This window comes from Euprymna scolopes, chromosome 44 (assembly GCF_053919585.1).
Source record: "Euprymna scolopes isolate OS-2025 chromosome 44, ASM5391958v1, whole genome shotgun sequence".
In the NCBI taxonomy this organism is placed as follows: domain Eukaryota; kingdom Metazoa; phylum Mollusca; class Cephalopoda; order Sepiida; family Sepiolidae; genus Euprymna; species Euprymna scolopes.
Genome location: NC_136525.1, coordinates 51,909,828 through 51,925,802, shown reverse-complemented (window position 1 = coordinate 51,925,802; position 15,975 = coordinate 51,909,828). Strand labels below are relative to the sequence as shown.

The following is a 15,975-nucleotide window of genomic DNA, read 5'->3' as shown; positions in this document are numbered from 1 at the left end:
CTCCTTGTTTCCTGCTTCCTTGACTGTATTATCATGCAGAAGTTTAAATGACTAACCCGGCAAGCAGCAAAATCCCACCCCCTACACTGTACAGATCCCCAGATACAGGAAAGCCTTCTATTCTAATAGTTTCTTCCCTCAAACTTCTGGATTTCGGAATTTCCTCCCTGTTTCCTACTTCTCTGATTACACTAAGTTGTTGAAGTTTAAATGTAATGTGAACAGACATCTCGCTGCTCAACTCCTTACAGTCCCCTGCTAAACACGATCCCAAATAGCGGCCCCTTACGTTCCTAGTAGCAATGTTTTGTTTGGCGTTAAAAAGAGTAAAAACGGAAAAGAAAAATCTTACTCCATCCTGTGCTCCTATGCTGTCACCATGGTAACAAAACTTCCTCAGTAAATTTTTCTAGTTTGAAAGTTTGACTCTTCTACACTATTAGGATGAAATTTCGAAAATCGCAAAACTGAATTTCACATGAAAACAATGGTATCTATGTATTCCTCGTTATTTTAAGACGATTATATCAAAAAATTACGAAAATCGATAAGGTGGAAAATCATTTATTAAAGAAAATAAAAAATAAAATTTGATGTAAACGATTGTAAAACGCAGGAGAGTTCAAAATTTCACTTGCTAACACAAAGTTTTTTTTTAATAATTCATTCATTTTCAGATAATTTCGACTGCATAATCTGGAAGCTAACATTTTAACTTATTAGAATCAACAAAAAAAAAATCAGTTGAAATCATTTTTTTTTATCTGAAAACTCCATTTATCAACTACAAAATCTCGTCCCAATAGTGTAGAAGTCTCGAAAGTTTCAATAAAATTGTGTGATTTTTTTTCTGCCTACAGTTTTTCTAATTGACTTAAACAATCTGTTGCACGTGTCCGTCTCCATGTCCATAGTACACCTTCTTCCAACTCAACCTCCCATTTCCCTCCACAGCTCATTTTATGCGCCTGGTATAGTTTCATTTGCATAGAAACAGTGAAAGTCTGCATTACTCACGCACAAAAGCAAACTGCAAGACATCATGTTTCATTGTTGTTAAACGATTGAACCCTATACAGTGCATACACACGATAGTCAGATAAGTTACGATTTTTCTTACAACTTTCTCATCTAGTCACACTAGAACCTGCTCCTCCCTGTATGTCAATCCTATCACCATGGTAACAAAATTTTGTCAATAACTTTGCTATCCGCAAGCATTTTCTCCATATCTGAGTTTGGGTTTGTCTCTGTATGAAACCATGTAACCCACCACCCCAACAATAATCACCAACCCTAAACAAAACAAGAACAAAACACGAAATTAAACAGAAAAGAAGAAGTTAAACTAACAAGAATAAAAATAGGCCACACCCACTTAACCCACTCATATCTCCTAAAAAAAGAAAACCAACCAATCTGTATACCTTGTCAAACACCATTCACAATAAAACACATTAATTGAATGTACTGATTTTGTAACAGTAAGACAGCGATTCTACAAAGAAAACAATATTAAAGAGTTATTTGAAAAAAAACAATCCCCACACCATGCTCTTATATCTTAAAAAAATTGGCCTATATAAAAAAATTTAAAAAGAACACTTTTACACAACGGTCCTGGATATGACCTTAAACTATATCCGATGGTGAGGGCCCCAGCTTGCAGGCCTTAGGGAGTGTAGAGCCACCCTTTAATTGCCATTGCTCCCAGGTCCACTCTGACCCAGAGTGGTAGCACCTGTTAGGGTCCCAACTATGGGTTAAATAGAATACGACTTTAAAAACAAATATACTATATTAAAAAATTGTTCTTCAAAATCACCAGATTCGGCATTAAATAACCTGAAAAGGGTTGATATGCTGTAAAACAAAACAACCAAACCAACTCGAAATGTTGCATACCGAAACTTGATATATGGTGGTGGTGACGATGATGGTGGAGGATTTAGATCTGTGGAATGAATTCGTCTTGATTTTAGCCGGTAAAAATAGCTGCTAATGGGTCAAAAAATAATGGAAGTTGGCATGTGCAAGTAAACTTAAAGTGCTTCTCTACGCATGCGCAAATATATATTTATATAAAGTAGTGTTTTTTTTCGTGTTAGGAGCATTGATTGAATTTGAATTTTAAATTGAAATACATATGCAATACGTTTGAAAGTCAAATTACAACGCAACAAAAATAAACAAGTATTTACTAGTTTAAAATGAACATTATGGCACGGAAAAAAATAAATAAAATTTTGACAAAGGAGTATAACTCCAAACTATATTAATTTTAAACAAGTAAATACTTGATTTTTGTTGCGTTGTAATTTCGCTTTCAAACGCATTTCAATTTAAAATATACATTGATATGTTAAAGTTGATTTATTTTTAGAGATTTGATATCCATCAAATGATAGCAAATAAGGGAGCTACATGTTTTAGCTTTGCATCTAGCTGATAGCATACATTTTTTTTTTTTTTTTTTTTACTTTTAAAATCACGACTATATATTAGTTAGAGTATATTAGTGATGGGACGATTCCAAAATTTTTCCCCGATTCCGATTAATAATAATAGAATATGTGCTTTATATAAGTACGAAATCTGCATAAATTAAAATTTTTTAAAAAAAGTCTAACAAAACTTTTCAAGAACTGATTATTATTTTTTGTTTGTTGTCTTATTTTTTGTTTCCTTTATTTTTTTGTTTGTTTTTTGTTTTGTTTTTTTGGTTTTTTATTGTTTGTTTTTTATTTTTTGTTTGTTTTTTTATTTTTATTTTTTGTTTATTTTATTTTTTATTGTTTTTTTATTTTGTTTGTTTTTTATTTTTTGTTTATTTTATTTTTATTGTTTTTTTATGTTTTTATTTTTGTATTTTGTTTGTTGTGTTTTTATTTTTTTTATTTTTTGTATTTTGTTTGTTGTTTTTTTTATTTTTTGTTTGTTTATTTTATTTTTTGTTTTTGTTTTATTTTATGTTTGTTTTTTATTTTTTGTTTGTTGTTTATTTTTTGTTTTATTTTTATTTCTTTGCAGCATCCAGCATTTGCAACAACGAATAAGTGCAAACGAGCAACTGCAGGGGGAAATAGATGTTCAACTTCAAAAACTGCAGCGTACGACCGAGCAAGAAGAAAACAAAAAGCTCTAGACATTTCATTGCCGTCTGACTTTGGACGGACGTGATTCCAAATTCCGTCCACAATTTTTATAGAACGGAAAAAAAAAAATAGAACGTTAATTTTTGACAATATAAATTATTTTAAAGAAAATGCAAAAATATTTTTGTTTCCGTTTTTTGGGTATGAGGATTGCTTATTCGTGTTGTTGCGAGATGTGACACAAGGTTGGAAGGTGGGGAATGTCAAGTCAGCACTCCTAAAGAACAGGCACTCTTACCTAGCAAAAATTTCCTGGGCGGATCCCTGTGGCATACCTTGGTAATAAGTTATGAACTTACTCATCCGAAATGCGAGGTGGCAAAGCCTGGAAGGATGGAACTCTTTGTGTTGAATATTGTGGATCCTAGGCAGCGTCGGATTACCTGGTAGAACGAGGAAAAAAATGTTCTCCCGATGTGAACCATTTCGATAGCAGAATGTGAAATTAGATAGAAATTTAAAACGATAAAATATTGACAGGATATTTATATAATAAAAGATTTGGAATTTTAGTTGCAAAAACAATGAGATTGACCTGGTTGTGTGACAAGATAACTAACAAAGAAACGAGTTATCTATCTATCTTCTATCTATATAAAAAGCAAAATGTGTGTGTATGTATGTATGTATGTGTGTTTGTATGTCTCGCAAAAACTTTCGACACAGGCCACGGATTTTCACCAGATAGGTGTCATTTTCAAGCTTGAACATTCGCCCGACAAATATCGAAAGATTGGCCCAAAACATTAATTCCTTCACCCTCAACCAGACCTGTTTCTACCAGGAGGGATCGAAAAAGATCACATCTTCATGACAAGACGGTTTTTACGCATGCGTTAATACGCGCAAAAGACGTACATTGAATTCGTTTAAATGTTATAAAAACCGAGCTACTTTCGCCCACGCATCTATAGCACGATGGGTTAAGTGTTGTTATCTTAAGATTTCGGGTTCAATCCCAGTTATCAGATGTATTTTTTTTCTCGATTTTTAAACATTTAATTATTTATAATTTTTTTTTGCTTTTTGCTGATTTTGTTTTTTTGTTTTTTTTTTTATCCGATTTTTTTAAAGAAGTTTTACACCAGTTCGCTGTTTTTTTTTGTTTATTTTTTTCCGATTTGTTTTAAAAGTTTAAACAGGGTTATTAATTCGCTTATTCTTGGGTTTTTGGGCAAAAATTTGGCTGGCAAAAGGTCAAAGTGTAAAGAATTAACCTTTGCAGACTATCAAACTCCGCCAATTTTGGGTCTAAACACTTGAAATTTTAGATGTAGGTTACCTGGACATAAGTGAAACTTTTTAATATATATATATATATATATACACACATAAATTTATGAACAGTACACAGGGCCCAAACATAGCCGGGCTGAACTGCTGGTTTATTCACGAAACACAGACCAATTAAAAGGGAAATAATTTAAAACAATGAAATATTTATATAATAAAATGGGATTGGAATTTTAGTCCAGAAAAAAAAAAAAACAGTTGGAATTGATTTCAGCAAGATAAACAAAAAGGTTGACCAAATTTAGAACAATAACAAGAATGACCCGTGACTAAGAAAGAAACGAGTTTAGCATATATTTACATAGTTAGTCGGATGTGGAATTAGTTTTCCAACCAGAGAAGATGTAGGAACCAGAAGATTAAGCATCTGCAAACTCCAAGGGAACCGAATAAAGCTATGTAACCACGTGTTCTGGTAGCAAAATTATGACCAGTGGTTACAAGGAAGTGCTAGTGATTATGACATTACCATACAGTTACACAACAAAAAAACAGCTCTACGTCATTTGGTTAAGAAAAGTAAAAAACACTATACGTACCCGGCGACTCTGAATATGCCGTTCTGTGCTGGGTAACGTTGTCAATGAAACAAAGTTCACTCAGCGAAGAGGAGAAAGAGGAAGAAAATAAAGCAACAGAAATCACACTTGCTATCTTGTTTGTGGTTTGTATTTCGAAATGTATTTTAAGCAAATTCATTCGTTTACTCAGTATAAAATTTTAAAAAATGAGAGTTTAAAAAATAGTTGAAAGAAAGACATGCAAAAATGTGTGTACTAACGTTATCGTCAACAAACTTCAGTGGGTTTTTTTCTCTCTTTCTATTTGTCCTTCTCTCTAACTTAGGTTTATGTTGTTAAAAAAACAAGGTCTTTTTTTTCTAACTCAATTTTGTTTTCAAATGTTGATCTGGACATGCTGTTCCTTCATCTGGTTTTTCTTTTATTCCAAGAGTTTTTACAGATACGCTGATGGAAACTGCCACTTTCAGGGAGCATGGAACTCACTACCGACTGCTCTCCCTCTGCCAACTGACTCTTTCTCTCCAGACCGACTCTTTGCCAAAAAACAGCTCTGCACCGCTATTTATCCCCAAAATATAGTTAGGCAGGGGAGCAAACTCTTCCCTCAATCATGTCACATCCAATTATGCAGGAGTCGATTTGTCAATCCGACACACCAGGCCGGCTGACACAATTCAAGTTTTTCCTGATGATATCTGATGCCAGCATGTCCTGAGTTTTACCCGCGGTCAATGGGTTAATTCTCTGGTGTTGATGATTGCCTTTATCATCAATCGAAATGATATTCAACAATAATTTAAAAACTAGCAGGACTTACGAGGGGTGTGCAATAAGTAATGCCCCTGACCCACTTCCAATTGTCTGATCTAGCCAAAATGTTGCACGTGCAATGATTTATATATATACGGGTTATGTGGCAAATTACAACTCTGAACTAACTGTGGTTTCTGTTTTACAGGTGTTTGAACTGAGTCAGGTGTGAAATGGAGCCTGTTGAATGTCGAGGAGTGATCTGGTTTTTGTATTTGAAAAGACGCACACCACAGGAGACGTTTGATGAAATGAAAGAAACTTATCGTGATAATTCCCCATCATATGACCTTCTAAAATGCTGGCATCATGAATTCAAATATGGCCGGAAGTGTGAAAACAGCTTCCAGACCATTCCAGAAGCGAGAACGCGTCGAGTGCTCGAGGATGAATTTGGAGATGTGCCAAGAAGATGAGTCAAAATTTTTCAAAAGACTGATTACACAGGATGAAACCTGGGTCCATCACTATGATCCAGAGCCAAAAACCCAGTCAATGTAGTGGAAGCACTTGGACTCACCACCTCCAAAGAAGGCAAGAGTACAGCCCTCCACTGGCAACGTCTTGCTCACAGTCTTCTGGGACCAGGACGGAGTAGTGATGACAGATTTCCTGGCAAAGGGTACTACAATTACAGGAGCCTATTATGCTTCACTTTTGAGGAAATTAAGGGAAGCTATCAAAATCAAGAGGCGGGGCAAGATCAGCAAAGGTACCCTCCTCCTGCAGGACAACGCTCGCATGTCGCCAGGTCAGAAGCACAGGTGCGTGGTTATGAAATCCTCCCTACTCTTCTGATTTTGCACCCTCTGACTTTCACCTCTTCCCAGCCATGAAGTTGTTTTTGAAAGGAAAGCGTTTCCCAGATGATGCAGCCTTGATTTTTGAAGTCATGTCGTGGTTGGAGGACCAACCTGGGGTGTTCTACAAAAACGGTCTCCAGAGCTGCATCAAACGATGGGAGAAATGCATAACTCTGGGTGGTTCCTATGTAGAGAAAGACTAATAACTGTGCCAAGTTTCGTTGCTCTACTGCTATGGGAAGTAGGTCATGGGCATTACTTATTGCACGCCCCTCGTAATGCACCCAATTCACATGGATATATTTTTTTTATTTTTTTGAAATCGCAACTTAATAATATATAAAAATCGACAGAACAACTATAATAATAATACTATATAATGATATATACGAAATCTGCAAGAATTAAAATATATTTAAGCGTATTTTATGACCAGGTGTCCCTGCTAACTTAGATAAATACCTTTGCAGTTTTAACAAAAGAGCTACAATAATATCAGAGCGTCTCCATTTACACTGAACATTTACAGAATGCCAACATCAATATATTACATATGAATGAGTCCCCTGTGGAATTTCCACAGGTCCTGCTAGTCAATAATTAAAGTAAAAAAGAAAAAGAAATATCTTTGGAGAGAAACTGGAAATTGGAACATTCCTTTACACATTGCATTAATAATTCTAAACAATGGAATGAACCTACCAGGATCGTATATTTCTACAAAGCCACCATTCACTCATGTATCGAGTATTGTTGCCATATCAGGGCTGTGGCACCGCACCAACAACTAGTCTTATCTACAAGGTGGCGTCAATAAGTCTCCAGACTAGGGGTTGAATACCAGGCATTTGAGCTGAGGCCGAAAAAAATAAAAAATGAAATTCAATTGAATTTAATAAAAATACCTTTGCAGTTTTAACAAAAGAGCTACAATAATATCAGAGCGTCTCCATTTACGCTGAACATCTACAGAATGCCAACATCAATATATTACATATGAATGAGTTCCCTGTGGAATTTCCACAGGTCCCACTAGTGAAAACATTAATGACATTATCAGCAAATTCATAGCTTCGCTAGAATATTCATTTGCAAATATCTTTCCTCTGATGAGAAGAATGCATTTCTTTTAATCTCTGCAAAACATTTCAATATATAAGAGTATCCTGTGAAACAATAAGTTCACGTAAAGTATGCTTTTTACAGTCTTAAATTTCTATCCTCTCTCTACACACACACACACACACACATCTATATATCTATAAAAGTGAAATGGTCTGTCTGTCTGTGTACATTTTCCTACGCAATAACTCTGTCAATTTTCAGTCTACAGACTCGAAATTTGATATACATGGTACTGAGATTTGGAAAAATCTTTATGAACAGTTTTGGCTGTTAAAGGGTCAAAGTTCAACGATATAACCTTTAAGAACTCTACCAAACTCCTCCGCCAAATTTGGGTCGAAACACTTGAAATTTTAGAGATAGGTTACTTGGACATGGATCTAACTTAAGTTGATTTGAGCCCAAAACAAGGGGTCATAATAGGGGTCAAATTTACACCAGAAATTGCCTGAGTAATTTGGTAGAGACTGCAGAGGGCAAATTTTTTAAAACTTTGACCTCTGCAGTCTCTACCAAATTACTCAGGCAATTTCTGGTGTAAACATTTGAAATTTTACATAAAGGGTATTCAGAGATAGGGCAAGCTTTTTAATCGGTTTGGGCCGAAAATTTGAGCTACAAATATATAAATCTATGTATGTATGTTTGCATGTCTGCCTAAAACTTTCGACAGAGGCGACGGATTTTCACAAGATCAGTATCGTTTTGAAGCTCGACCCTTCAGACGATAAATACCGAAAATTTCTTCACCCTCAACTAGGCACTTTTCTAAAGGGAGGGGTTGCTTTTTTTGCCGATATTTTCAAAAGTCATTCGCTCTTTTCGATTGTCTAGCCTTAATTTAAACTCACATAACTTCCGGTTTGGCGGTGGTCGTAACAGCAAGAACCTCACTTTTTTTTCATGTTCTTTTCCACCCATGCTAGTATATATATATATATATATATATATATATATATATATTAGCATATATATAAATATGGTAAAATAGTCCCAAAAATGGAGTGTTTTTATTAACCCTAAAATAACCCCTGGGGCACACCTAAGAGTTATGCCGAAGTATAGACAAACAAAATTATATAGAAATCAGTTACAACTTTTCAGAAAGTTTTATCAAAATTAAAGGCATCAATTTTTTATTTTACCCCCCCCCCCCCATTTAGCCCAAAACGTCCCCAGGGGACGTCAAATCCTAGTGAAAATGAACTTGGTGCAGTTTTAGGCCTTAAAATATGTAAATTTGAATTCTGCACCATGCAAAAAAAGAAATGTCTAAGTCCATTTTCCCCCCTCCCCATTTAGCCCCAAAAGTCCCCAAGGCCTTAACATAATTAAATTTGAGTTCCGCACCATGCAAAACTGCTAAATAGACATACACAGAAAATTTTGGACAAATATGGTAAAATAGTCCCAAAAATGGAGTGCTTTATTATGGGTCACACCCAAGAGTTATCGCGAAGTATAGACAAACAAAATTACAACTTTTCAGAAAGTTTTTTTAAAAATCTAAGGCACCAATTTTTTTTTTTTTATAAGCACAAAAGTGTCAATTTTAGCCATTTTAACCCGAAAGGCACCCCTACAGGTACAATCAGTTTTCCTGGAAAATCCGTTCTGTTACTTTTTTTTTTACTCGTATCATGTTTAATGTTTGTGTAAAATTTCACAAAATTCCAAGGTGTAGTTATTGTGAAAAGTGTGGACAGACGAATGGACGAACAGACAAGGTGAATTTACAGGTCCACCCTCCTTTTGTCGGGGGACCGAAAAGAAAATGGCTGACCGGTAAGCTACAAAAACAGAAACCGAATATATTGCAAGCTTTTTATCTGCCAATCTTTGAAGCATTTATCACTTCAACGAGATCGTTTTTTTTCCTCATAAAATTTGATTTTCTTTGTTAAAACGAGAAAAAAAAAATTATGCAATTTTTGGAATATGACATCATTGTTCCATGATGATCACATATATCACACAATTTTTTTTGTATTCTTTTTTAAGTGTAATTCTAAATAAGCACCCAAAAATTAAAAAAAAAAATTGAAGAAAAAAAAAGTCATAAAATTCTCAAACATTGAAGAAAATTTATCATCAAGACAAAGAAAAAAAAAAATTTATTTTTAGAAATACAAGAAATTAGAAATAAAAATTTGTCAGTTTTTTTTCTTTCTTTTTTTTTTTTTTTTTTTGCAGGATTGAGGGGTGGGGATTTTGTTTGGTTTGCAGATCTGTAAATGTTGGATTTTTTTTTTTTTTTGTTTCTGTTTTAGTACAAGAGAGAGAGAGAGAGGGGAAGGGGGGAATGAAAGAAAAGAACAATAGAAAAAAAGTTTTTTTTGTGTTTTATTTTTTTTTGGAAATGGATGGGAATGGGTTGCAGGTGAGGGGGGGGGGAGAAGGAGGAATAGCTGAAAGTCCGTCTAGAATCAACCACCACCTGGGCCACATTTTTTTTTTTTTTTTTTTTTTTTTTCAAAGCCGCCATCCTTTGGGGGTGTGGAGCTTAAAGGAATAATGGAGGTGAAGGAAGGAAAGGGGGTGGGGAGAGATAAAAGTAAAAATATTTGGATGTTTTTTTTTTGTTTTATTTTTTTCATACCCATTAAAAATTTTGTTGAACTTATTTAAAATTCAACTTAATTAAAAAAAAAAAAAAAAAAAAAAAAAAAACGCAGAAAAATTTTACGATGTACGTACACTTCACGGAACGAAGACATCATATTCCAAAAATCATGTAAATTGATCAAGCAGTTTTTTTTTTTTTCTTTTGTTCTTTTTAACTAAGAAAATCATTATTTTAAAATTTTTAGCGATTAAAATGTTTTCTTTTGAATACAAAACAAAACCTCTGTAGTCGAATTGAATTGTCGTACTTGAATTTTAACGCATTCTAAAACAAAATGGCGGCTCCCGATTAGCTGGTCATAAAATTTGATCTTTTTAGTTAAAAAAGAAAAGTTAAAAAAAAAAACAAAAAAAAACTACTGCATCAATTTACATGATTTTTTTGGTATATGACATTCGCATTCCCTGACAGAAACGTACATCATGAAGATTTGTATATATATATATATATATATATATATATATATATATTTTTTTTTTAATTAGATAAAATTCTAAATAAAAACCAAATATTTTTGTTTTTGGTCTTTTTTTTTTTAATTTTTTATTTTTTACCTTTCCTTACCCTTACCCTCCAGGTACACTCTGACTCCCACCAGGAAGAAGATGAAAAGATTGTTCAAAGTTTACGTACATTTATGTCGAAATGGACAACGCGACGAAAGTTTCCCCATCGTTTCTTGACTGAAAAAATACCGAAAACCTGACTCTTCTAAAAACGAGCCGGACTCGGTTTTCGGGTCCTCGAGATGACGCAAACGAGAAACTTGGAATACTTGTCAGCCGAAACTTCTCCGATGACGTCTCTATGTGACGCAGCTTTTCCAATTTCAAATGAAATATACAAGACGAATAAATTAAGGCCTTTTTATATGCTAGTTCTGTATTTTACTTGAAGGGTGGGGATGGGGGAATGGCTCAGGAGGAATGCCTGGGAGCTGTGTGCAGAAAATGAATGAGTTGGAAATTTGTGCGTAAAAAAAATTATGTAAAAAGTTCATATATATATATATATATATATATATATATTTCAAAAGTGCTAAATACTAGGTAGAGCTTTATAAACATTTAGGATATCAACGTTAAATTCGCTTATGCAAATCGAATTACGTTTTAGCATGCCAGTGCTTCATCGGAGCAGAAAGGTGATGAAAAAAAAAAAATCGTAAAACATATACAAAAGAAACATGCCGGCGTTGTTGGTTTTCTGGTTCTGTTTTTTTTTTTTTTTTTTTTATAATCAGTTGCATGAATTTATTTTCATCATTATCTCTTGGCTCCGACGAAGTGCAAGAGTGCTGAAACGTAATCATGTTTGCAGAAAGCCCATTTAAATGTTTAAATAATAAATAAGTATATAAATAATATATACATATATATCATTCTGAGAATAAAATAAAAATTGTTTTACAGATTTAGAAAAAATTGCTTGATTAAAAAAAAGAGAAAAAAAAAATCATCCGAAGTTGTCATCTCGATAAAAAAGAGACGGCACAACTTGTGTGTGGGTAGGAGAGGGGGTTTAGTTGGGTGGCAGCGGCAGTAATAAGTGACGATGGCAGTGACGGTGGTTTAGAGTGAAAACGTAGAAGAAAGACAAAAGTAGAAAGTAAAGGGGTGGCAGGGAGGGGGATGTTCGGAGAGAGAGACGGGGGGGGGGGGGGAAGAGTAGGCAGGGGAGGAGGTCAAGTCACGTGGTCCCTCGAATTTTCTCTATTGTCCGCTGGCCGTGCCATTTTTCCAGATCAAAAGGTTTGAAATCTGTAAAAAACAAAAGAGAAAAATATTTTTTTTTAATAATTTTAAAAAAGATAAATTATATAAATAAAATTTTTTCAAATAATTTTAAAAAAGATAAATTATATAAATAAAATTTTTCAAATAATTTTAAAAAAGATAAATTATAAATAAATTTTTTCAAATAATTTTAAAAAAGATAAATTATATAAATAAAATTTTTCAAATAATTTAAAAAAAAATAAATTATATAAATAAATAAAAATTTTTAAATAATTTTAAAAAAGATAAATTATATAATAACATTTTTTTAAATAATTTTAAAAGAAATTATATAAAAAAGTTTTTTTTCTTTTTTTTTTTTTTTTAAATAATTTTAGAAATATAAATTATAAAAAAATTTTTTATTAAAATAATTTTAAAAAGATAAATTATAAAAAAAAAAAATTTTTTTTAATAATTCTAAAAAGATAAATTATATAAAAAAATTGCTGACCATATTTGAAGGGAAAAGGGAAACCATCTACCATTATGGGACGAAATAAAAAAATTATAAACAGTTTCTTTCTTAGAACTGTCCGTCTATGGGATAAAAATAACGTGCGGCTGCTTCCCGGCTGACTATATAGCATGGTCATGTTCAAATCTAATGTAAATAAATTCTTGTTGAGCCGTTCTCATAAATAATCTTGCCCTACTCAAGTTCCTGAAGAACTGATCACGTTATTTCACTGTTACCGGTTTTAAAATGTCTTCCATGCAATAGGTATGTAAAATGGACATAAAAATGCCGCAACAATAAAGTGACCCGTTTTGCGTATGTATTTAATAAAGTTATGGTCAAAAAGTGGTACAAACCTAATTTTGTACAACGTGCCGTCCATATCAGGAAAGGGATAAAGAACAGAAAAAAAAAAAAAAAAAAAAAAAAAAAAAATGGCCGCTCCTGCTATTTATGGACTGGTGGTCATATGAAGTACCGAGATTTGGGGAAATATACAAATGAGATGCAGTCGATTTTTAAAATGCCCGTCCTGATGATGATGAGAATTAATAGATCAAATGTTGCAACAAATTTTATAACGGGTTTGTAAAAATAACTGTATGATGGGTAGGATGATACAACAAATACTCTCTATCTATATAAAAGCCAAGTACGTCCAAGGATGGAGTACTGTTGCCACATCTGGGCAGGAGCTGCTAAAAACAGCCTATCCTGCCTTGATAGAGTACAAAATAAACTTCGTGGCAGGGATGCCCTTTTCTCTTCCCTGCAACCTCTCTCCCACAAGAGAGACGTTGCAAGCCTGTCTTTGTTTATCATTATTTCCATGGCAAGTGCTCGTCTGAGCTCTAATCCCTGGTCCCCTCTTGTCAATCTTTCACGAAAAACACCTGTCTAGCTTGAAATCACTGTCAATAATTTTCCCCACTCTTTATCTATGCCAAAACCAAAACGTAGATTCCATGAACAAAGTTTCTTTCTTAGAAGTGCATGTCTGTGGAACTCTGTTCCGTTTGCCTGTTTCCCACCTGACTACAACTTGGATGTCTTCAAGTCCAACATAAACAAATTCCTGATGAACCGCCCCCTTAAGTAAGACAATTTATCAAATCTCAACACTAACGTACTGTACATGCAATAACTCTTAACCGCAAGTGGCTTCCGGGCCTTGATAAGTGGTGACCACCTTGTAAAAAAAAATATATATATATATATATATATAGATGTTTTTTGTTTTGGTTTTAATGATATGTTTGGAACGGATTCAATTATTTACGAAAGTGCATTTTTACCTAAATGCGAATTGGGAATAATTTTCCCTTTAACCAATTTGGTACCCCCACATGGGGAGCAGTATATATATTATTTTTATTTTTAAAATATAATATAGTTATCCACTATATATATCTCTCTCTCTCTCTATATATATATATATATATATATATTAAAAGAAGAAAATTTCCGTTCATCCGTTTGCTCACTATGAATTCGCTGTCACAGTAAATATCAATGAAAATCGCTAAAGGTCGATTAAAAAATAAACAAAGTGCGAGTTAGGTAGAAGAGGCAAGATGTACTTTAATAAAAATGTTATGCCATACGTAGATTGTGAGGTTTATCCGTTTTCTAAAGCAGTAAATCGCCAGAAATAATTTTAAAAAGATAAATTATAAAAAAAAAAATAACTGCAGGAATATCAGTTTCGTATCATTTTTCTCATTGTTTTTCATTTGATGGGAGAGAGCTGAGTGGCACATCTTTGCTGGTGGAGCTCTCTATTTGCATTTGTGCAGATTTCTGAGCGAAGATGACGTAATGATTATTGCCAATTAAGTCAGCCGTTTGGTGCATTGCGCATAAGTTTGCAATACCATCTTAGAAGTAATATCATCTTTTCTTGTTCTTTTTCTTCACGGCATGCTTACATTTTTTGGAATCCAGATTTCAGCTGATTGAATAACCGTATAAAACATGTTCTTCTAACAATACCTTTTATTCTCTAACAATGCTTCAAGCAACCGAAACTCTGCTATTACTTCTGTTAATACTCAACGGATTTTAACTCCAATACGTTCAGCATGTCATGATCTTTTTTTTTTTTTTTTTTTTTTTTTAAATATACAGTTTTTGAAAAATATTAGCCATAGTCTAAGCTTCACATTTAGTGAATTTGTATTATAATCTGCATAATTATAAAACTTTGTGGACATTGCACCCTTGCTTGAATCTTGTCTTCGGCAATGCCATTTTTAAAAAAAAAAGATGGACAGGTGAATTAAATTAAGCATAAATAAATACACACAAGTATATTTATGATAACGGGAAATATGCAAATGAGATGCAGTTGGTTTTTCAAATAAAAAGTCTGTGTATCGGAGAGCGCGTCGTGTCTCTTTGGCAGAAGTAAGTTCTGAAAGATGTGCGCTGGGGTTTGATACTGAGAATTGCGAGGAGAACAACATAACGGTTGGGAATTCTTTCTTTGGAGTTTACTTTCTAATAAACTGCAAAAGTATGACGGAAATCATGACATTATAACAACCATAGTCTCTCGAGTTGAAATCGCGTGTCTGTCGTCTGCCTTACAAAGTGTCATGGCCGACTCCCCTTTACCAAGAGTAATCACTCTTATTCTGTCCATGAGAAATAACTCTCTTCTTAGGTTGACCCTAAAACTCATTATCTCCCTAACACGTATTAACCTTCATCCTAGCGTGACCTCCGGACATTACCCACCCCCACAACCGCAAAAAAAAAATGATGGTAAAATCAACTTACTCTCGAGCTGTGGGTTCGGACTCTTTTCTTTGTACCACGTTGGTGTGGAACCTAAAAAATGGTAAAAAAATATAGTGAGAAAGAGAGAGATGAACCAATTGTGTATATTACAAAAAAAAAAAAAAAAAGAAATGGAAAACACAAGGTATTTTTCTTTTTTAAATTGCTTTTAATCTCTTTCCTAATTATCGAAAATATTCATGGAACAACGCAATGTAGTTCAACATTTCAGCTTCTTTCAACTATATTACCGGACAAAACGGAGGGTGGGTGGCGGGAGAAAAAAAGATAATATAAAAAAAATAAATAATTAAATATCAACAAATCCTGCATTGATAGAGTTCAAAAATGGCTTCAAAACCTAGTGTCACGTGGCCGTTAATTTTTAACTGCGTCGTTACACCTCAAACCTCTCGGACCCACACTCTGTCTAATACCGACAACAACGGAACAAACAAAGGAAAGAAAGAAAAACACGAATCGGCATTTTTTTAAAGCGCAAATGAAATGCATTTATTTTGTAGTTCTTCCAAAACAACAAATTTCTATTATATTTCCCAAATCTTTTTCCACACACGTGCTTTTTAAAAGTCACTGTCACCACCAACCTTTTTACCTGA

At 33.6% G+C, this 15,975-nt stretch overlaps 2 protein-coding genes across 7 annotated transcripts in view; one reads left to right on the top strand and one right to left on the bottom strand.

Annotated features, from left to right (window-relative positions):
• Positions 1-3,274, top strand: part of LOC145268610 (uncharacterized) — a 142,714-nt gene extending 139,440 nt beyond the window's left edge. For all 5 annotated transcript variants that reach the window (XM_080124062.1, XM_080124063.1, XM_080124064.1 and 2 more), the window contains one exon: positions 3,031-3,274. In XM_080124062.1, coding sequence (XP_079980188.1) covers positions 3,031-3,145 — 115 coding nt within the window. In that variant the 3' untranslated portion in view covers positions 3,146-3,274. The remainder of the gene's footprint in view (positions 1-3,030) is intronic.
• Positions 3,275-9,780: 6,506 nt separating this feature from the next.
• LOC145268839 (MAPK regulated corepressor interacting protein 2-like) overlaps positions 9,781-15,975 on the bottom strand; it is a 74,243-nt gene continuing 68,048 nt past the window's right edge. For both annotated transcript variants that reach the window (XM_080124506.1, XM_080124507.1), the window contains 2 exons: positions 15,356-15,406; positions 9,781-12,096 (listed from right to left, as the gene is read on the bottom strand). In XM_080124506.1, the coding sequence (XP_079980632.1) occupies positions 12,026-12,096; positions 15,356-15,406 (122 nt within the window). In that variant the 3' untranslated portion in view covers positions 9,781-12,025. The remainder of the gene's footprint in view (positions 12,097-15,355; positions 15,407-15,975) is intronic.